The sequence below is a fragment of the Macrobrachium rosenbergii genome, chromosome 54 (assembly GCF_040412425.1).
Source record: "Macrobrachium rosenbergii isolate ZJJX-2024 chromosome 54, ASM4041242v1, whole genome shotgun sequence".
Classification (NCBI taxonomy): Eukaryota; Metazoa; Arthropoda; class Malacostraca; order Decapoda; family Palaemonidae; genus Macrobrachium; species Macrobrachium rosenbergii.
The window spans coordinates 19,111,140-19,133,137 of NC_089794.1; the positions used below are offsets into that span (position 1 = coordinate 19,111,140).

The following is a 21,998-nucleotide window of genomic DNA, read 5'->3' on the forward strand; positions in this document are numbered from 1 at the left end:
AACACAAATTCTTTGAAACAAAAAATTAACCAATTTTTTTTACAATAAATGATTTTTTAATATCTCAAAATCAACAAAACATACTGGTGCTTTATGCACAATAGTAGACTGCATAAGGTTGGTAGCTTTCCTTGGTTTCTTATCAGTAAAACACTGTAAACTCATTGATAGCTCTAAAAAATTTTCTAGACAAATTTGTTAACCATCACTAGAAGGGTGAAACTGGCCTCTTATGAACTAAAATGCTAAGACATCAAATCTGGCCCATCAAGTGAAAAGTAAAGATATTTTTTTGGCCCATCCAAGTGAAAACTAAAAAAAAAAATATTTTTTCAATGTTGAAGCTTATGGAAGAAGGGGTAGACCATTTCTGTTAATTTTGGGATACACTAGATTGTGAAGTACGTATTGCAAGAAAAAAATTCTGGCTTAACGAAACAATCGGAGGAAAAAGTTACGATGATGCATACTGGGTCTGTAATATGTAATGCAGCAGAGGTAGAGGAATCCTGAAAAGGTGTGACTACTGAAAGTAAGAAGTGTGGCAGGAGGAAGATCCTATTATGAATGAGGAAATGTCTGGTAACAATTCTGAGATCCCCAAGATTGAGGTGTTTTAGACAGTTGATGATGCCAATGAGTAGTAGTTATAAAAATAGCTGGGTAAAAATAAGGGAATTCATGGAGAAGAGGCACAGATGGCAACTTAGACCATATAAATATTCAGGCAGAAAGTAAACAACAACCCCTTTCATTCCTTTTGCTGTACCTCCATCCATATTCTCTTTCTTTCATCTCACTTTCCACCCTCAACTAACAACGATTCATAGTACAACTGTGAGGTATTCCTCTTACACTTTTCAAACCTTTTTGCTGTCAGTTTCCATTTCAGTGCTGAATACCCCATAGGTCCCAGCACTTGGCCTTTGGCCTGAATTCCATATTCTAGAAAGTAAACAAGACGGAAGAAACTGGTTAAAATAATTTTAGGTTGTACCCCCTTATGATGGTGTAGAGGGTTATGGCACAGGTGACATTTATCTGGACCTGGCTCAAATCTAGAAAAAAGGGGGACAGAAAATTAGTAGGGCATCTTCTTAAAGGCACTACATCTGCCTTGTAAAGAAAGATTGTTGGGGGAAAAAGGGCTGGCCTAAATGATTTATTATTTAAAGAATACAAACTGGAGCAAGACTAAAAGGATGAAAATAAGTAATGCAGCTCAAGGCCAACATGGATGTGGGCAAATGACACTGTAGTTGTCTACATTGAGCTATACAATGTCGAGTCTACTTTCTACTCTCTGACAGAGGAGAGGGGATTACAAAACAAATATCTTTACCAAATGAATATGGTAAAGTTACACTAATAAAACAGGTCTTTGATACGGTTGAAAGTAAATGACAAAGTAGTGGTAAATCATTGTTCCAGTGACGAATAACTTGCATTGACTTTTCAAGCCAGAAATAGATTTAAAACTTAACCACGATGCAGACACCTAGAAAAGAGAAAGGCTAAGACTTGTCAACTGCTGTGGAGGACAAAGATGGGCTCAATGACAAGAGGAAGAATGACACCAGGTTTGCTGGTCTTCCATGCCTGAAGGGTTGGTTTAGGCTAGAATTGAAGATGACAACATTTTTTAGAAATCCAATATTTATGTGTTTAATTTTTTAATATCCTTTTTATAGAATAATCATTATGATGAAAAGTAGACAAATGGAAAAATTTTAACTGTTTGGTTTAATGAAAAGAAACCTAATGCAATGAATTCCATAACTATTTAGGAAGGAAAGATATAACCTGCAACAGTAACCCAAAATTCTTTAAATATCTATCTATTCTCCACCTTGGAAGCCAGTTTGATACAGTTACACACAAAATGAGTTATCTCAAAGAAAGTGACAGACAAATTTCACAATATGATAAAAGAAAAAGATTGCAAAGTTCTTATACAAAAATTAAGTACGGTAAAACAAAATTGCATTATATGAATGACAAAAAAAAAAATGTAGTGACAGAAAATATTTTCAGATACTGTAACTAGAGCTTTTAATAACACTGATAAACCTTACACAGCAGATAACCATCGTTAAATAATATGTCAATGATTAAAAACTGTTGGGAAAAATATCACATTTTTAATCGTTTTAATGCACTGTAACAAAATCTCTAACATTACCCTGTCAAGAGCCCTTCCTCTTCCTTGATGCTCTTGAATTACTCCTTCGTTCCTTAGGTATCCTAGTACCTGTCTTTTTATCGCTGATCTGGCAAGTGTCTTTAGAGTCTTCTCCATGTGTCATCATGTGCTTATCTAACGTGGCCTTTCTGGAAAACGTTTTCAAGCAGTGAATACAGTTGTACGGTTTCTCCTCCTCATGAGAAAGCAGATGGTTCATGAGTTTGGCTTTACTGGAAAATTCCTGTTGGCAGATTCTACAGCTGTAGTGTCTCTTCCTGGCCAATGTCACTTCCACTTCCTGCTCAACTTGTTCTGTCATTTCCAATTTGGACTGCTTCAGTGAATTAGGTTCATCCAGCTTTTTGCTATGTACTTTCAAGTGGTTCTGAAGATGGCTCTTAACCTTGAAGCCTTTCTGACAAATATTGCACACATGAGGTCTCCTGTCGCTATGACTCAGATGATGGACAGTGAGGCTGCTGTTTGTTCGGAATTGTTTGCCACATAATTTGCATTTGTGGGGTCGTTCATCGGTGTGAATCAGTGTGTGGCCCTTGAGAACATCCTTTGTTTTAAAAGCCTTTCCACATGTCGTACACTCAAAAGGTTTGATTTTGGAGTGAGTGGCAACATGAGATTCATAGACGCTTTTCTGTTTAAATGTCTTTTGGCAAACTGTGCACTGAAAAACTAGGTCCCTCACCTCTTTTCCTTCATTATTATGTACTGATTCATGATCTACTAACTGGTTTTCATCTGAAAAAGTCAGGCCACATAACAAACACTCGTATGGCCTTACTCCAGTATGAATTAGTAAGTGTCTCTTCAATTCCAGCTTCCTGGAAAATGTCTTGTCACAAAATATACAGCACATGAGTGACAAATTCTTTTCATCTTCTACTTTCTCAGATTGAAATCGCCATCCTCGATACCCATCTTGGACATGGGACAAAGTGTGAGTCTCTAATTCATCATGTACCACTATTTTCCCACATAAAGAACATTCAGGACACTCTTCATCCATCACATGTTCCTGTATGTGAGCAACAAGATTACTCTTTTGGGAAAAATCTTGTTCGCAAAAGGTGCACTGATATGGCTTCAGATCCAAGTGTGACATCAGATGTTTCTGCAAGGCACTGACACAAGCAAATTTCTTTTCACATTTGAGGCAATTAAAAGGTTTATTGCCTGTGTGAGATATCATGTGGGACTTCAAGAGCCCCTTCTGAGAAAATCTTTTTCTGCAAATATTACACTCAAATGGTTTATCACCTGTATGGGTCTTCATGTGCAACTTTAAGCTATTACTGACAGTGTATCCCTTCCCACAAAGTATGCAAGTGTAAGGCTTAACCTCCGAATGTGTTCTCAGGTGATTTCTCCGGTGCACATTTTGGGTAAATCTCTTCCCACAAATATCACATTGATAAGGCTTCACTCCAGAGTGGACTAACATATGCATCTTCAGATTTTTGGTGGTTCTAAACGAGCGCCCACAAGTCCCACAACTGTATGGTTTTTCTCCTGTATGAAGTCTCATGTGCATCTTGAGGTGAGCATTTTTCTGGAAAGTCTTGTCACATACAGAACATTTGTGACACTTCTGTACTTCAGATGTCTCTAGAGTGCTATCATCTTCAGCATCTTCCTTCTCCAAATCTGGTGCTGCTATTATTTTCTTGTTCTGAGACATCTCTACACAATGTTCCACTAAATGTGCCTCCAAATCTTGATTGCAGGAAAAGTTTTCATCACATACGGAACATCTAAAAGGGTCGGCACTGACGACAATGATAGCCTCTTCACCCAGAGGGGAACTCTGGCTAACGTTGTGCACTTTCATGTGTGTTTCAAGGAGTTTTCTCTTTGAGAATGTTTCACCACAAGCTGTGCAATCAAACACACTTTTACTTGTATGAATGAGGACATGCTTATTCAGGGCACTTTCCTGAATAAAAGCTTTGCCACACCAAGTGCAGCTAAAAGGCTTTTTGTCTGTGTGGCTCTTATAGTGATAATTAAGACTACTCTTCTGAGTAAAACGTTTCTTACAAATCTTACAGCTATACGGTTTCTCTTTGGTATGGGTTACCATGTGTTCCTTCAAATATGACTGAAGAGCAAATCTTTTGTTACAAACCTCACACTGAAATGCTTTTTGACCACTGTGAATTGTCAAGTGGTTTTTCAAATTACACTTGACACTGAAACTCTTTCCACAAGTATTACATTTGTGGGGCTTGTCAATTTCTTCCACCTTAACAATGTTGGTAAGGTTGCCATTTTCCAAGAAAGAGCATTCTTTGTGGTCAGGGAGTTCTTCATTCAAAATGGTTAAATGATCTACTTCTGAGTAAATCCGCTGAGAAGATATGCTTGAAAACTCATCGCCACCCACCTTCAAAACATCTCTCAGTTCATACTGATGGATATTCGTGTGTGTAAGAATGTGACTGTCAAGATCACTCTTCTTATGGAAGCATTCACCACAGAGGTTACACTTGTGAGGCTTTGTAATTCTGTGCATGACAACACACGTCCGTAGAGGATCATTCTGGTAAAAGTAAATTTCACAGTAAGTATTGTCGAACGGCTCATCTTTAATGTCAGATTCGATTAAAAATATTTTCTTGGTAGAGTCATGTTCATCCTCTTGCTCTATGGATACATCCTCTATTCCTGCATCTAAATCAATACCATCATCTGAATGAGATGCAATCTGTTCCAAAACTTCGTCCGAAAGCTCATCACCACATTCCAGCATCACAACATCAGATTCGTGTGATATGCCTTCGAGATCTGGGACTAGATATGTACTGTCTTTCAAGTACAAAACTTCAGGCTTAAGACTGGCACTAACAATAATCTCTTGCATACACTGCGATGGGTCTTCTGCTTTTACTAAGCTAACAGGTTTTTCATCGCTGTTCGTCAACAAGCGGAGAGCCAAACCTTCTGAGGGGACGAGTGCTGCGCTACTCTTGGAATTCTCCAATTTATGTAACATCATGTGATCATCAAATGCTTCTTGATCAGCAAATGCACTTTCACACTCATTGCATTTCTTGGTATTTTCTAATCTGTGAAGCATCACATGGTCGTCAAATGTTTCTTGATCTGTGAATTTGCTTTCACATTCGTTACATTTAAACTGTTTGTTTACAGACCTTGACATTAAGTCTTGACTGTGTCTTCTCATGTGGTACTTCAAGCTGCTCTTCTGGGTGAAAGTCTGATGGCATTCCTGGCACTTGAAAGGCCTCTCCTTTGTGTGAATTCTCATATGGACAGTGAGGTTACTCTTCAGGCTGAACTTTTTTCTACAAATATTGCATGAAAATGGCTTTTCCCCAGTGTGGGTTAGCATGTGAGTTTTGAGTGTGCTGCTGGCAGAAAAACTACAGCAGCACAGACGACAAGCATGGATTCTCTTGGAATGGATGTTCATATGTTTTATTAGGCTGCTCTCCACCTCAAATGATCGCTCACATAAGTTGCATTTGAATTCCCTCTGGTGTATTAAAGAATGTTTTTTCAAGTGTCCTTTCATTAAGAATGATTTGCCGCATTCCTCACATCGATAATTTTGAGCTTGCTTTTGTGGTCTGTTTTCTACAATGGATTCCTTACCAATTAATGAGTTTAGAGCAGAGGCTGCATCCACTTCATTCATTGCATGAACTTCCAGCAGGTGTGTAAGTAAACCATCTTTCAGAGTAAAATCCACAGTACACCGTGGACAAGAAAGTGAATCTGAACTTACCCGTTCTTCCTTTCTGTGGTACTTCTGCACATGATGCATCAAACCGACTTTCAATGTAAATTCCTTGTTGCACTTAGAACATTTATGACCCTTGGACTTCACGTGTGTCAACATATGGGCTTTAAGATGGCCTATTTGCTTGAACGTCCTCATGCACTTTCCACAAGAGTAAGGCCGCTGACCTGAATGGATCCTGAGGTGTACAGCCAAATAACCCTTACTTGCAAACTTTTTGCCACAAGCAGAACAAGAAAACGGTTTCTCACCAGTGTGGGTCCTCATATGAAGTTTAAGACTGAAGGGTGTTGTTAGTGTCTTGCCACAAATAGAGCAGAGGTTCACATAATTCTCCTGGTGAGCTCTCATATGCTTGTTCAAACTGGTTTTCATTGTGTAGGATCGTTTACATATTTCACACATGTAAGGTTTTTCTCCTGTGTGAACTCTCATGTGGACTAGCAGGGACTGCTTGAACAAAAATGATTTGCCACAATCAGCACACTGGTTAGGTTTGACATCTGAATGAGTGAGCATGTGCCTTTTTCGTCGAGATTCAGATGAAAATTTTGCTCCACAAATATGACATTCGCTCCTCTTCTGGTGACATTTATTGTGTCTTCTAAGCTGTGATCTTAGTTTAAACTCCTTACCACACTCAGAACACCTATAAGCCTTTTCATGTTTTTTTGAAGTGTACTGTTTTCGGGACCTCTCATTAGAAAGTGCTTTGTCTTGCAATGTATGGGTTATGTGTCTGTCATTTTGGTGACACCTGAAGAGATGGATTTTCTGAGCACCCAGAGACAAAAACTTCCGCTTACATAATCTACAATTAAACTCCTTGCTTCTGCTAGATTTGACTTTATGGAGAGTTAAGTGTGTTTCGTATATTCTTTCATTTACAAACTTTTTATCACAGCTAACACATGGAAAAGTAATTTTCTGAAAATCATGCTCAACATGAGTCTTTCTTTTCACTTCATTCCTGCTATATTTTAAATACTTTCTGTATAATTTTGAAACATAAAAGGTCATATCTGAGTGCTTCTCTTTATGTCTAAGGAGAGTTATTAGACTATCAAAAACAGCACCACATTTACTGCACTGGCAAAATTTTGCATCCATCCCAGCCATCATGTCAAAAGAAAAATGGCAGACCCTTACAACTGATCTAATATAATATACAATATATAGATCATTCAAGTATTCAAATATGAACTACAAATATTCATTTTGCCTTATTCATGGAAATTAACACAAAATAAATTACTGCACAAGACATCTCGGTAACTCATTGTCTTCACAAAAGAACATCGACTTTGTATGCTGTATTGTACTTGGTTCCTTACTGAAAAAAACTGACACATGAAGATTTCCTTACTTCATGTTATTCAGTACTGTATGCGTACAAAGCCGTTTCCTTTGGAACAAATTAATGAATTTCATAGATACTCCACCGCCACAGCAATGCAGCCATCATGCAACTATCCTTCTCAAACCATATACTGTAGGCCAGAAGAAACTTCTATTAACAATGTAATCTTCAGTACACCTCTTGTGAGCAGTAACCTGAAAAGGATAAACTCATGTAGCCTATACTGATACAGTACATGTACTCTTTATTCTAAAATTTATCAGCAACAGTATATTTGAAAAAAAAAAACTATTTTGTACATAAAAATTTTCATAAGCCTAAACAAATGAATGATGGAACAGTGGTCAATCAATTAAAGAAAAACTAATACAAACCATGTACTTGTAGGATGAATAAATGTAAATTCTGAACTCCCATATGGCTGGCTGTAAAAACCGTCTTCTAATTTTTAGACTGAGACTACACTAATTTTTTCACAAATAAATTCATTGCTTTATGTCAGCCTTCTTTGCAATAGCAGTTGTTTCCAGACACATCTCAGAAGCAGTCTCTCTTCCACCTTCTGAGTATGGATTCAGATATCTTAACAACTCCCGTGATGAAAATGATATTTTTATGATAAAATAACGTTTCACTTATACTTACCCGGTAGTTACATATAGCTGTCGTCTTTGACGTCACGGCAGTATTCAAATTTCGCGCTAGCGCTAGCGTTACGACAGGTGATCCCTCTACCCCCCGCCCTCTATCGGGGTATCGGGAACCGTTCCAAGAACACGTCATAAGTTTTTGCCCAACTGCCCAGGTGAGGGGAGGAGGGAGGGTTATGATTATGTAACTACCGGGTAAGTATAAGTGAAACGTTATTTTATCATAAAAATGTCATTTTCACTTATACAACTTACCCGGTAGTTACATATAGCTGATTGGCACCTTGAGGAGGTGGGACACTGGCAACTAATAAAATTCTTGGAATTATCTACTTGCAACAAGTTAGACATAGGTTCCTTACCTTTAAAGGTAGCTGACTCAGTGGTTACTGCCTCTGTAGTCTGCTGGCCTTTATATTGTGCCGAGAGGATATAAAGGGATCCGTGTGTCGGACACAATAAAAACAGTACCTGCCGTGAGAGAACATGGCTGCGTACGGACAAGTCTGATGCCCTTGATCAGGGCGCAGTACGACGAACAACAAAACGAGGGATTACCTAACATTACCATAAAACCAAATACCAAAGATTAAAACTGGAAGATACTACCACACCATGTATCTCCAGACAACCTTAAAAAACAACAACCCCAACACCAAGGTGAAAATGTTAGTTAAGGAGCGGATTCCTTTTCACCCTCCCCCAACACCGTGTCAGTCGCAATAAAGGGCCCCAGCGTACTGCACTTTTTGAAAACAGTTTGCACGTCCACTAAGTAATGCGATGCAAACACCGACTTGCATCTCCAAAAGGTGGACTTAACCAAGTCTTTCACAGATAAGTTTCTGCTAAAGGCTACAGAAGTCGAAACTACTCTTATCTCGTGCGCCTTTACCTTAAGAATACTCATCTCCGAGTCAACACAATGCTCATGAGCTTCTTTTATCAGGCTTCTCAAAAAGAAGGAAAGAGCATTCTTAGAGAGAGGCTTGAAGGATCTCTAACCGAGCACCAGAGGTGGTCACTGCGACCTCTGAGCTTCTTCGTTCTCTGAACATAGAACTTGAGAGCTCTCACAGGGCAGAGGTACCTCTCGGGTTCTTCGGGACCGACCAATTGGGAAAGGTCCTTAATTTCAAACTCTCTTGGCCAAGGTCTTGACGGGTCTTCGTTCTTGGCTAAGAAACCAAGAGTAGACATACATACTGCCTTCCCCTTAGCAAAGCCTACTCTTTTATCTATCGCATGTAGCTCACTTACTCTCTCCTGGCCGTAGCCAGAGCTACCAAAAAGTCTTCTTCGTGAGATCCTTCAAGGAGATGTTCGCCATCGGTTCAAAGGATTGAGACCGTAACCATCTCAGCACTACGTCAAGATTCCACGCCACTGGTCTCTTCTGGTCCCTCTTTGACGTATTAAATGATCTAATCAGATCTGAAAGGTCTTGACTCAAAGACACTTCAAGACCGCTATGTCGAAAGACCGAAGCTAACATGGCTCTATACCCTTTAATAGTAGGCACAGCAAGCTTTTTCTCTCTGTGGAGGAACAAGAGAAAATCGGCCATCTGGGCTATAGACGTCGAAGAAGAAGACACGCCTTCTCTTCGACACCAGGAACTAAACTGTGTCCACTTCGCCTGGTAAACATTGTCAGAGGATTCTCTTCTTGGCTTCATGATAGCTTCCGAAGCCTCTCTTGAAAAGCCTCTCTTTCTGATGAGTCTCCTGACAGTCTGCAGGCGACAAGATGAAGAGCGGACAAGTTTTGGTGGTACCTCTGAAAGTGCGGCTGTCTGAGTAAATCTGGTCTCTCTGGCAGAAGTCTCGGAAAGTCTGACAGGAGGTTTAGAAGGTCCGGGAACCACTCCCTGGACGGCCAGAATGGAGCCACCAGAGTCATCCTTACGTTCCGATGGCTTGAGAACTTCGAGATGACTTGCCGCAGGATCTTGAACGGGGGAAAAGCATGAAGATCCAGGTCCGACCAGTTCATGAACATTGCGTCCACGAAAACCGCTTTGCTGTCTGGAACCGGAGAGCAGTAAAGGGGCAGCCGAGTCGTTTTGTCGGTTGCAGAGATCTATGAGCGGACGTCCCCATACCTTCCATAGCTCCTCGCAAACTAGGGGATGTAAAGTTCACTCGTTGGACAGGACCTGGTTCTTTCTGCTGAGAAGGTCCGCCGCTACATTTCTCTCCCCTTGAATGAATCTCGTTACTAGTCTGGTCCCGATCTCCTCCGCCCAAACTAGTAGCTCCCTCGAGGTCTCGTAGAGGGACCACGAGTGAGTGCCCCCCTGTTTCCAAATGTATGCCAGAGCGGTCGTGTTGTCCGCCTGGACCAAGACACATTTGCCTTCCACTTCTTGTTGAAAAGCCAACAGAGCTAAGTGAACCACTTCTAGTTCCTTTCGATTTATATGCCAGTTTCTCTCTTCTCTTTGCCACTGGCCCGAAACTTCTTTTGTCCCCATAGTCGCTCCCCAGCCCTTGTCCGAGGCGTCGGAAAACAAAGTTAGGTCTGGGTTCGGAAGCTGAAGAGGAAGCCCTTGTGTCAGCCTTCCTTCTGACCTCCACCAACGGAGGCACTCCTTTATCTCTTCCGAAATGGCGAAGGTGAAGGAGTCCGGGAACTGTTTCCTGGGCCACTTCTCTTGCAGGTAAAACTGCAGTGGCCTCAGGTGTAAGTGCCCCAGTCTTACAAACTTCTCCACTGAAGCTAAGGTTCCCACGAGGCTCATCCACTCGTTCGCGGAACAAATCTTCCTCTGCAGAAAGTCGTCGATCTTCTGCAGGCATGAGGCTATCCGTTGACTGGACAGAAAAGCCTGAAAAGTCTGAGAGTCCAGACTCACTCCCAAATAGACAATCTGCTGACTGGGAGTAAGGCAAGACTTCTTCTCGTTGACAATGAGGCCTAGAGACTTTGCCAATTGAAGAGTCTTTGATAGGTCCTCCATACAGCTCTCCCTCGACGCCGCTTTGAGCAGCCAATCGTCGAGGTACATAGAAACTCGAATTCCTTCCAGGTGAAGGTGTCTGGCTACTGATAACAGGACCCTTGTGGAAACTTGCGGGGCTGTCGACAGACCGAAGCAGAGGGCACGGAACTGATACACCTGTCCCTCGAAGACGAACCTCAGGAACTTCCTTGAATCTGGGTGTATTGGGACGTGAAAGTAAGCGTCTTGGAGGTCTATAGAAACCATCCAATCCCCCTGATGTAAAGACGCCAAGACCGACTGAGTTGTCTCCATGGAGAATTTTGTCTTCTGAACGAAGACATTCAACGCACTCACGTCCAGTACGGGTCTCCATCCCCCTGATGCTTTCGTAACCAGGAACAGACGATTGTAGAAACCTGGAGATAGAGGGGCATGAAGCAGTTCTATCGCTTCCTTCTCCAGCATGGCTCGGACTTCTGAGCGAAGGGCGTCTAGTTTCATGGAGTTGTGCGAGTGCGCCTGTAAAGAAACTGGAGCCTCCACTAAAGGAGGTTTGGAAAGGAAGGGGATGGCGTATCCTTCCTTTAAAACTTGGATCGTCCAGGGGGTCTGCCGAGATCCGTTGCCACTCTTGCCAGAACCTTTGCAGTCTGGCTCCTACTGCTGAATGGAGGACAAAGGTTCATTTCTTCTCGGGGCCGTCGAGGTTCTAGGCGTGGCTTTGCCTTTTCCTCTGGCCCTGCCAAAAACATGTCTAGAGGATCTCCCCTTATACTGACCAAACGAGATAGCAGGAGACGAAACACCGAGCACAGAAGCGGTAGAAAGCACAGGTCTTTTCGCCTTCTTGGCAGACTGCGACAAAAGATCCTGGGTTGACTTCTGAGCTAACGCCTGGGAAATTGCAGCAACCAACTCTTGCGGAAACATATGTGCCTTGTCCAAAGGAGAAAACAGGAGAGCCGACTTCTGGTTTGAAGAAATACCTTTTGCTAAAAAGGAGCACCAAAGTTGCCTCTTTTTGAGAACTCCTGCCGTAAATAAAGAGGCAAGTTCTACTGCACCGTCGCAGATGCCCCTATCAATGCAGTCCACAACTCCTACCACATCATCCAAGAGCTCAGAAGGAAGATTAAAATCCTTAATCTTCCTGGCTAAGGCCGCAATCGCCCAGTCCAGGAAGCTCACTATTTCAAGAGTCCGAAACACGCTCTTGAAAACTTGATCCAGTTCTGAGGGCGTAAAGAAAAACCTTTCGCAGAATTAAGTGCGGTCCTCCTACTGGCATCCACGAGACTGGAGAAGTCCCCTGTGCGGAGGCAGCCACACCCAGGGAAAACATTTCCCCAGTCTCGTACCAACTCCGATTACGGAAGGAACGACGAGGAAGGAGGAAGACAGAAGACGTTCTTCCCAATTTCCCTCTTCTCGGCCAGCCAAGCATCCATCTTCTTAAGGCCTTTCTTTTGCCGAGACGGACAGGACAAGTTTCGTAAAGTCCGAAGAAAAAAGAAGCCTTGTCCCTCTTGTACTGGGACCCAGGAGATGGAGGAGCCGCAGGCGAGAACGAATCAGGAAGTTCTCAATGAAGAACTTCAAGAGCTTCTTGTAAGAAGAGAGTTGCGGAGACTTCTCCTCCTTACACTGCTCCTCTAAGCCCGAGAGGAGTTCGTCAGATACTGGGGACAAGTCCAGCTGGACTACGTCTTCATCCAAGTCCCCTTGAACAGCGGGGGCTGGGAGGCTCGTGACATATTCTTGCTGTGTCACCGAAAGAGTTTGAGCCTGTTGAGGAGCCATCGGAGGCGCCAAAGGAGGCGCAGTTGGTACAGCAACCAAAGGTGGCGCCAAAGGAGGAGCAGTCGGTACCACAACGACAGGTGGCGCCAATGGAGGCGTAAGCGGCGGCGCTACCGGAGCGGCTGAAAGAGTAGTCGAGGCGGGCGCCGCTGGCATCACAGGAGGCGCCAAAGGAGGCTCAATCGGCACAGCAGCCAAAGGTGGCACCAACGGAGGCGCTACCAGGGCGACTGAAAGAGGAGTCGAGGTGGGCGCCGCTGGCATCGTAGGAGGAGCCAAAGAAGAGACTTGACTTTTGGACAAAAGTTGTAAAATCGAGTCCAAACGGGTGTTGATTCCGTCGATCACTAGCTGTTGAGGTCCATCGAATGCTGGAGCAGGTGCCACAGGAACAGGAGTCACAGGAGTCGCTGGCGCCAACAGTGAAAGCAGACGAGACCTCTTCAAAGGTCTAGAAGCGTCGCGAAAACGCCATCCTCTAGGAGGAGAGGAACTCCAACTGGAGCCACTCGACACTATCCGCTCCTCACCTTTTCGGTGGTGAGGGCTTACGAAAACCTCTTGACTACCTCCTGACCTCGAAGACCTAGAAGAGGCCTTCCTTATCCTATCTTTCTCTAGCTTCTTCATGTACTTCCCCAAAGCACTCCAGTCAGACAAAGTTAGTAGTTCACACTCGTTACAAGTCAAGTCAGCAGAACATTTTTGCCCCCTGCATGAAAAGCAAGAAGTGTGCGGGTCTAAACTAAGCTTAACAAGCCTGGTTTTGCAGCCTTTGCTGCAAAACCGGATACCACTAGAACCTGAATCAGACATAATAGTCTAACTAAGAATAACGCTAAAGCAATAACTAGCACCAGCAAAAAACAACAAACCGAGTACTTCACCAAAAAAGGAACTACAAGTTCGAAATGTTGAGAAATACCACCAGCAGCAGAACCGTATTACGGTTCGGCACAGCAAAACTAATGACGTGTTCTTGGAACGGTTCCCGATACCCGATAGAGGGCGGGGTTAGAGGATCACCTGTTAAATAACGCTAAGCGCTAAGCGCAAAAATTTGAATACTGCCGTGACGTCAAAGACGACAGCTATATGTAACTACCGGGTAAGTTGTATAAGCGAAAACAGGTCAATATTTTGTGTAGTCTGAACCTGCTGCAGCTTGGAGGGGTACGGAACTGAATGGAATGTTACTGACAAAAGTAGAGAGAGACTTCTGATGGCAATACTAAGAACAGAATTTACATTCGCATTAACCTTAAAAACAACAGAAGTTTATAGGCTATGTCCCTGACCTTTCACCCTTGCAATTCTGATGCTTCACTCTTGGCTGCGGAAGAATATGCCACAGACTAACCATCATGAGTTGTAGGGAGATACCAAAATCTTCCGAGACATGTTGCATTTCTCAAACCAGAAGTATCGTCCCTAGGTGGGAGGTGCTGCTTACGGAGCAAGACTGGTTTTTCTTTCATACCACCAGGAATAGCTAAATTCTGTAACCTCCTGTTCTATGTTAATTGGAGAACCAGCTGAGCAGGTACCAATATTATCACTAATATACCCAACAGTAAAGGAAGGCAGAGGAAAGCACATCTACCAACAAAAAGTCACTAACCACAAATATGATGCTCTACTGTATAGCTCACCTGTATTTGGCCAGACCAGTTCCAGAGAAATGGGAGGTCAGAATCCATGATATTTGCAAACTCTCCTTGTTGTACTTCCAAAGAAGCATGGGAGAGTCCAGGTCAAGCAGACAAATGAGTATGAGCAAGCTTGTGAACTGCGGACCAGCTACAAGCAAGCACATACACCGAGTCAACTGTTCTACCATCAGTAACATGCTCTTGTGAACACTCACGGAGATAATCATCCCTCTTCAAAGAAGACTGAAATCCACAAGAGACCTAAAAGGCCTTCAAGCAGAGGACAGCCATCTGGGCATACTTACGTTTCCTCTGGTCTGAAGATGATGAAAAACAGGCCAAATACTCAAAGGATTCCATCACAGATGGCTCCCTAATCAAAACAAGAAAAAGCCAAAAGGTTTTCAGTAACTCCCAAGCCTGTCAAACATGTAGAAGGAGTTGGTAAAGCATGAGCAGGAAAGATGGAAGTAGGAAAAGAACCAATGACCACACAGTGCACACTGAAACTTTACTTGTCTCGCAGCAAAAAGGGAACTAGGCAGTTTACGGGGAAAATGTCCAGAAATGATCCAAACAAAAAAAGCAAAGGACATAGCAGAATATAGCCATGAAGGGGCATCAATGTGAAAAAGACTACAGTATTACCTCCCGACAACACCAACCAAGTCTTTTTGGACTTTTCTTAATCCTGAACATTTTCCACTAAAATAGCAACAAAACAGAACACTCATTTAAGATCAAATCCCAAGAGCACACTTACCCTACAAAAAGAGCAGTCTGTATGAGAATAAATATTAAAGGTAATACCCCAGTGCACTCGCACCATCTGACAAGTAGGCCTTGCTACATAAGGAACTACCTCAGAGAGCTTCCTGTTACATAGGGTTCAGAGTTACTTCAGACAGCTCATGAACTTGCACGAAAGTAAAATTTTAGTTTAAACCATTTTAGACTTGAAAATATATTCATGTTTTAATGTGTGCTTCAAACATTTCTGATATTCAATTCTTCTGCTATAAAGTTTTACTTTAATACCAGCAAGACTCCCATGAGTGCCGTGCTCAGTACCAGCCCCACTGGAATGAATAGCAAAACAAACAAAAGACCGCATATACTGTAACAGGTAACAGGTATGAGCATGAGTTTCATACTATTCATGTTGAGGAGGCTTAAGATCACGCCATAAAAACTCAAATATCAAATAGTGGCTTAACGTAAAATAATACCACAAAATTTTACCAAATATTTGACTGAAAAAAGGTAAAATTTCATTTTAGCCTAAACTGTTAACACATTTTGGACTTGAAAATATAATTTTCCTGTGTCTACATGGGCGCTTTGAATGTTTCTGACATTTGCCTTGATCACAATTAACTTAACCAACCACACCTAACCTAACATAAATTAAACTAGGGTAGCAGGTCCTTACTCTGGTGCATGATATTAAATGGGTAGTTAGGTCATTTTTAAAAGAAAAAAATGTCAGAAACATTTAAAGTACACATTAACGCAGAGAAAAATATTTTCAAATCCAAAATGTGATAATATTTAAATTAAAATCTTACTGAAAGCATTTTGTACCTCATAGCATGATCCATCATAAGGTAATTGCCCGGTGCACTCACACCATCTGACAAGTATACAAAGAACTACCTCCGAGAGCTTTCTGCTGCAAGAGTTCACAGTTCAGAGTTACTTCAGACAGCCAATATAACTAAAAAAAAAAAAATTGGTATACTGTAGAAAAGCTCAGTGGTGTGCCTTGCTCAGACCAAGCCCCTTGAGGATGGATGTAAAATTACGTACAAAAGACGGTATATTTCTCAAAATATTTCACTTGTACTACATTATATATAACCTTTTCTATATGGTTCAATCAAAAAATTTTACTGAATGATATCTGCGTAAGGAGCTTTTCTGTAAAATTACCCCAAAAAAATTCTACAAGGAATAATCAAAATTTATGTGCTTCCTGTGGCAAGGGTTCAGGGTTACTTCAGACACCCCTCAAGCTCACAAAAATATCAGATCTGTGAAAATGAAAGTGATAACGAAAACCAGTAAAACTGAAGACTATTGCTGCGGCCTGGTTCCCGCCAGTTGCCGACCAAAATATTTACTGCCTTTGTTTATGTTTTTGTTTATAACCTACTATGTCTTTTGTTTGTGTTTAGGATATTTACCATGTTTCCTTTGCATTTCTACGTTCATCTCCATGGGGATGGTATTACACACAGTGCCCTTCTTGCACATAAACTGATAGCTGCCAGACCAGAGGGGAGCCGTAGTAGTCTTCGGTTTTACCATATTATATATTACCAAGTTCGGTAGAACTAGGCAACAGCTCTGCATGGGATACTACTTTGGAAATTGATTTTTCCTATAGTATTTTGGTTATTTTTTGGCGGCCGACTGTAATTAACATGTGATTAACTCAGAACAGACAATTTATTGTAAGCTGGGCATCTTGGAATGCTATCACACATGTGCAGTATTATGAGGGAGCTTTTGGTAAAAAGTGGAGTTTCCTTCACCGGGAGGTCTGGGGGGGGGGGCGGAGACCCCGGCTAAGTAACAGCCTACTAAGCTAGGTTAGGTTAGGGTACGTTAGGTTAGTGTAGTTCCTTTTATAATAGGTTTCCTTAGCCAATCCCTTCTTGAACATATGGCTCCCTGATGACTTTCGCATGCGCGGAACCGTTCCATAACAACAACATGGCAGTCAGGTCTTTCTCCCAGTTATTTCCCCCACCCTAAACCCCGCGTCTCCAAAGGATCCTCAACTATGTTGGGCAGAGATGAGGTTAACAATAACTGACCGACAATAAACACAAGCACCTCCTTCATAAGCAACACAATGTAAAGGGAAAAATCAATTTCCAAGGTAATAGTCGGTGAGGAGCTGTTGCGTCTTTTTACCCCAAGTTCAAAATACGATTCTACCATATATAGAATTACACTGATATATCCTACTACTGATATTTACGCTGAACAAAGCACACTGAATCAATATGCAAGCGTCCTACTTGATTAACAGATCAATTTTTGTATATTTAATTACCTCTCAAATAGGACGTGGGTCACGAAGACTTCAGCTGCAAAACCACAACAATAACAAAAGTCTTCTTCTTTTCCACCCAATGAAAACTTTAGTCCACTCGTTTTATTATACTATATTTAGGAAGGATTTTTACAGGCTCATTTACATATATATCTGAATAGATAGAACAGATTTTCGACACGCAGAGAGTTATTTTTTTAGTTGAAGTCTGTGACTACTAAGCAGAACTTACACCTTCAAGAATGTCAGTTATCTAATCTCTAAACAATGCAACGAAGAGTGTGGGTTAGACATTGAGACGCCATAACATTCGTGCGGAATTTCCATCACCTACTTAGATTTCGTGCGGAATTTCCATCACCTACTTAGATTTTGCATTATGCCGGTGTCATTTAGTTATTAAGCCTCCTATATTGGCAGTGGCAGAAGACCCTTGCATTTTACAGCCTGGTTATACGGAAGTGATGTTCAACTAGCTTGGTAACTCCCATCTTTTTGTGTAAACAAAATTACATTTGATTCTGTTTGCATTTCTCCCTATCTTTCTATCATATTCTTTTCACTTTACTCGCTTATGTCCTCACATTTTAAAGGGTAAAAAAAAAAAGGTAACCCAGTGCATACCAAGGAGTTTGAATATGTACGTAAGCTCACAATGACCCATACACGAAGTGCTAAAGTTTGTAACGTACACAGGAGGGGTGCCATATAATGCCAATTAATGCAGTGTTACTCTCTGGTAAATCACAATTTGTCACATTTTCCTTTTACTCTTAGTAGAATTTTTTACTAAAAAATTACCAACTTTTGTCGTGGTGCACCATGCGATGGTTTAGATAGAGTCTTTTATTGATTCGTTTATTTTCTAAGAGTCTAATCTTGTTAATAAAGGACTCAAATGCTTTAATCTTAATTCACAGTATCTGCATTCGATTATTAGCTGTTATATTTATTTCAAAGTTAAACTTGAACTGGACCTCTGTGCAAATATTTCTCGTGAGAGCTTGGAAGAGGCTTAACAATAATAACTGATAAATGCTTTGAAAATTCGAGAATAAAACAACTTGTTCCTTTTAACAAATGAGCGTAACACAACACTCGAACAAAATGTGATGTACAGTATGTACAAATGAAATATATCATAGCTTTTATATATATTATTGATGATGTACTTTTTAAACAGAAACACACAGCATGAGGCTGAAACAGCAATATACATCCAAAAGAACTAGCACTCAATGAAAAAAATTAATCAAATGAAGCAGCCACTAATTTAAAACAAAGTCACGAAATTACGTGATAAACGAAGAATTTCCTTTGCAAGGATACAAACAGAGTATGATAAAAACCTACGGTGATAAACTCTCAAAAGTTTATAAAAAAATATACGGTCAATTCAATATAACAGCTAAAGCAGACGTATTTCATACTTGTAACCAATCATGGTGCTATACATTAGTTGAGTGCATGTGTAATCCTAATTTAGGCGAATGAATGTATTAACGAACGAGTTAATGAATGCATGAATCATGACATTTAGGCTATAAAGATAAAGAAATAAAGGGTAAACCCCACAGCTGCACTACGAAGTAACAGCCATAGAGACTCGACAGCAAGATGGAAGGAAGGAAGCGGGAATGGAGGTAAAGTAAAAGGCTAAAAAGTCAGAGCTAAGCATCTCTAGGACTAATGGTATCAAACAGTATTAATTTTTTTTGCTACATAAAATATCGCAAATCTTTTATGAGCAAAATTCTATTTTTGAGATTTCCGGTGCAAATTTGATCACTCTGTCTCGTGACTCTTCATAAAAGGATCTTTCAGGCTCAGAAGACTCACAATGGAATCCAAGAAAAGGTTAACTTCCGAGGAAAAGAATTTACACTTGGAGACTTTACAAACGATGATGATTCACCCAGACGTCAAATCTTCATTAAGCTGCCTAGGTTCCCTCGCTGTGGTTGAAATGATCTACATTTTACTTCATTCCCTCATCGTGGACGAAGAAGTCATGAAAGGACGCGAATTCACCTGTTCTTTTTTCATCCTTTGCGGCTCCTTAACATCCCTGGCGTTTGGTCATCCTCCTCTGGAAGAGGATAACTCCACTGGCAGAGAAATTCATCCTCCAGATCTGGTCACTGTAAACTTTAGCTTCTTTCCAGAGCCCACGGCAAGTTCTCCTCCAGACCTGAGTCAGATGAAGTCCATCAAACTCGACCGCAACATGATGTCCACAGTGAAAATTTGCAACCATCACCTGGAAGTCTTGTTCGATTCAGGTACGACGAAGTCGGCGATGAACCTGAAAACTGCAGTTAAACTCGGACTGTCTAAATACCTCCTTGATCCACGACCACACACCGTGCATTACGTAGATCACAGCAGTCACACCAGAGCTTGGTCTCTCCCAAAGGAGAGAGTGGAGATGTACAACGGAAGAGCCGTCATGGTGGATTTCACTGTTGTTGAAGAGTTCGACGAACCCGTTGTCATTGGTGCCTCGATCTTCGACGAATACCAGTGTGTTCAGACCTACAGCTGTCAATCTGATGAAACAACGCTGTACTTTGGCAGAAAAAGACGTGAAAAACAAACTCCCGAAGGATATGCCGAGTACACAATGCACGGTGTCTTGGAGGGGGACAGTGCAAGGCAATTCGTTAATGTACTGCTCGATACAGGGTGCTTTGGTGGTATTCTCATGGACACAAGAGTCCAAGACATTATAAAACCACACGGCACATATTCACCTAAACAACGGTTATGCTTACAAGTGAGTTGCCAGCTCACCAACACAGGCAGTACCCCAGCTCACAAGACTCGTGTGCGAGTGATGCCTCTTGTCTTCGATGATGTGGTTCTCGGAAACGATTTCTACAGAAGACACAACTGTATTTTGGATTTCGGCGAACGCCAAGCTTACTTAGACACTGGAAATGGCAGTTATTACAGAACTCAGATGGTTTATGGACGTAAACAGAAGAGGAGTTGGACTTGCCTGGAGCAACCGGCCCTGTATTAGAACAACTTTTCAGAGGACGACGACGTCGCAGCATGGGAAACACCTTCATTGGTTTGGAGAGTAGGAATTCGGAAGAAAAACAGTTTTTTTATTTCTTTTTTTAGGAGACAAAGCAATTAACATCTTTCTTGGCTTGTGATTTCCCGAGTTCACGGTAAAACTAAGATCGCAGATGATGCAAAGAGGAAACTTTTTAAAGGCAAAAATGTGCATTTAGCACTCAGACACGGTTAATAATCTGAAAGATGGAAATTAGTTTTTAATGTGATGATTTTTTGTAAGGAGAATTTACTTTATTAATATAGTGGTAATAAATCAGGAATTACATATTGTCTTTTTCTGTCCTTCTTTTGCCCATTTCATTGTTCATGTGTAACATTATTATAATTTAATTTTCTTATAGAACGAGTCACTAAGACAAACTTAAAATAACATTTTACATATATAACCTTTTATATATACAATATATATACGTTATATATATAAAAGGTTATATATGTAAAATATATATATTATACATTTATAATAATAATTTCCAAGTGGATACAGATCTTTCTTTCCTCCCGGGGTGACGTTAGGGAATCTGGGAATTCCAGAGGCTTCTGGGGATTTCGAAGGCTTCAAGACAATTCGCGCATGTGCCGAACTACAAAGTCTCCAGAAACAACCTCCGAGATGCTTCAAATAATCGTGAAGCCTTCAGAGGCAGCAAGTGCCATATTTGAAAAGCAGGGTAAGAGAAAGCAAAGACTATGGTGAAGGGACCTTGATATCAATGCAGATCGTTTAAAAGGAGACGATAAAGAAGCTAAGACAGAACTTCCTGAAGAAAACTGCACCGCAACAATGGAAATGGAAATTCAGAAGAGGACGAGAAGACAAGAAGAAGGCCATAATCAGGATGGGGTCCAAAAGCTGCCTAAGCAAGCCCTCCTCAAAGGACAAGAGTGAGGCCCAGTCTCTTAAGGGCAGCCTTGAAGGGAAGGGTCCGACCCAGAGGCTGCTTCCTCGGAGGAAGGCAGGTATCCTGCCAGGCTGGGGAAGCGGGCCTGGAGAGGGCCCAAGAACTTCAAGGATGAGGCCCAAAAGACCCTAAGGCTCGCCAGTCTCTTAAGGGCAGCCTTGAAGGGAAGGGTCCGACCCAGAGGCTGCTTCCTCGGAGGAAGGCAGGTATCCTGCCAGGCTGGGGAAGCGGGCCTGGAGAGGGCCCAAGAACTTCAAGGATGAGGCCCAAAAGACCCTAAGGCTCGCCAGTCTCTTAAGGGCAGCCTTGAAGGGAAGGGTCCGACCCAGAGGCTGCTTCCTCGGAGGAAGGCAGGTATCCTGCCAGGCTGGGGAAGCGGGCCTGGAGAGGGCCCAAGAACTTCAAGGATGAGGCCCAAAAGACACTAAGGCTCGCCAGTCTCTTAAGGGCAGCCTTGAAGGAAGGGTCCGACCCAGAGGCTGCTTCCTCGGAGGAAGGCAGGTATCCTGCCAGGCTGGGGAAGCGGGCCTGGAGAGGGCCCAAAACTTCAAGGATGAGGCCCAAAAGACC

The 21,998-nt window shown here is 41.8% G+C and overlaps 2 protein-coding genes across 2 annotated transcripts; both read right to left on the reverse strand.

The window, feature by feature from the left end:
- Positions 1 to 867: 867 nt before the first annotated feature.
- Positions 868 to 17,571, reverse strand: LOC136834818 (zinc finger protein 208-like). Its single transcript, XM_067097566.1, has 2 exons — positions 17,440 to 17,571; positions 868 to 7,520 (listed from the first exon to the last, which is right to left on the reverse strand). Exon 2 carries the CDS (start codon positions 7,086 to 7,088, stop codon positions 2,187 to 2,189), a length of 4,902 nt encoding a protein of 1,633 aa, XP_066953667.1. The 5' UTR covers positions 7,089 to 7,520; positions 17,440 to 17,571; the 3' UTR covers positions 868 to 2,186.
- LOC136834594 (calphotin-like) lies at positions 7,495 to 13,353 on the reverse strand. Its single transcript, XM_067097174.1, has 2 exons — positions 12,567 to 13,353; positions 7,495 to 7,520 (listed from the first exon to the last, which is right to left on the reverse strand). Exons 1-2 carry the CDS (start codon positions 13,351 to 13,353, stop codon positions 7,495 to 7,497), a joined length of 813 nt encoding a protein of 270 aa, XP_066953275.1.
- Positions 17,572 to 21,998: the final 4,427 nt, after the last annotated feature.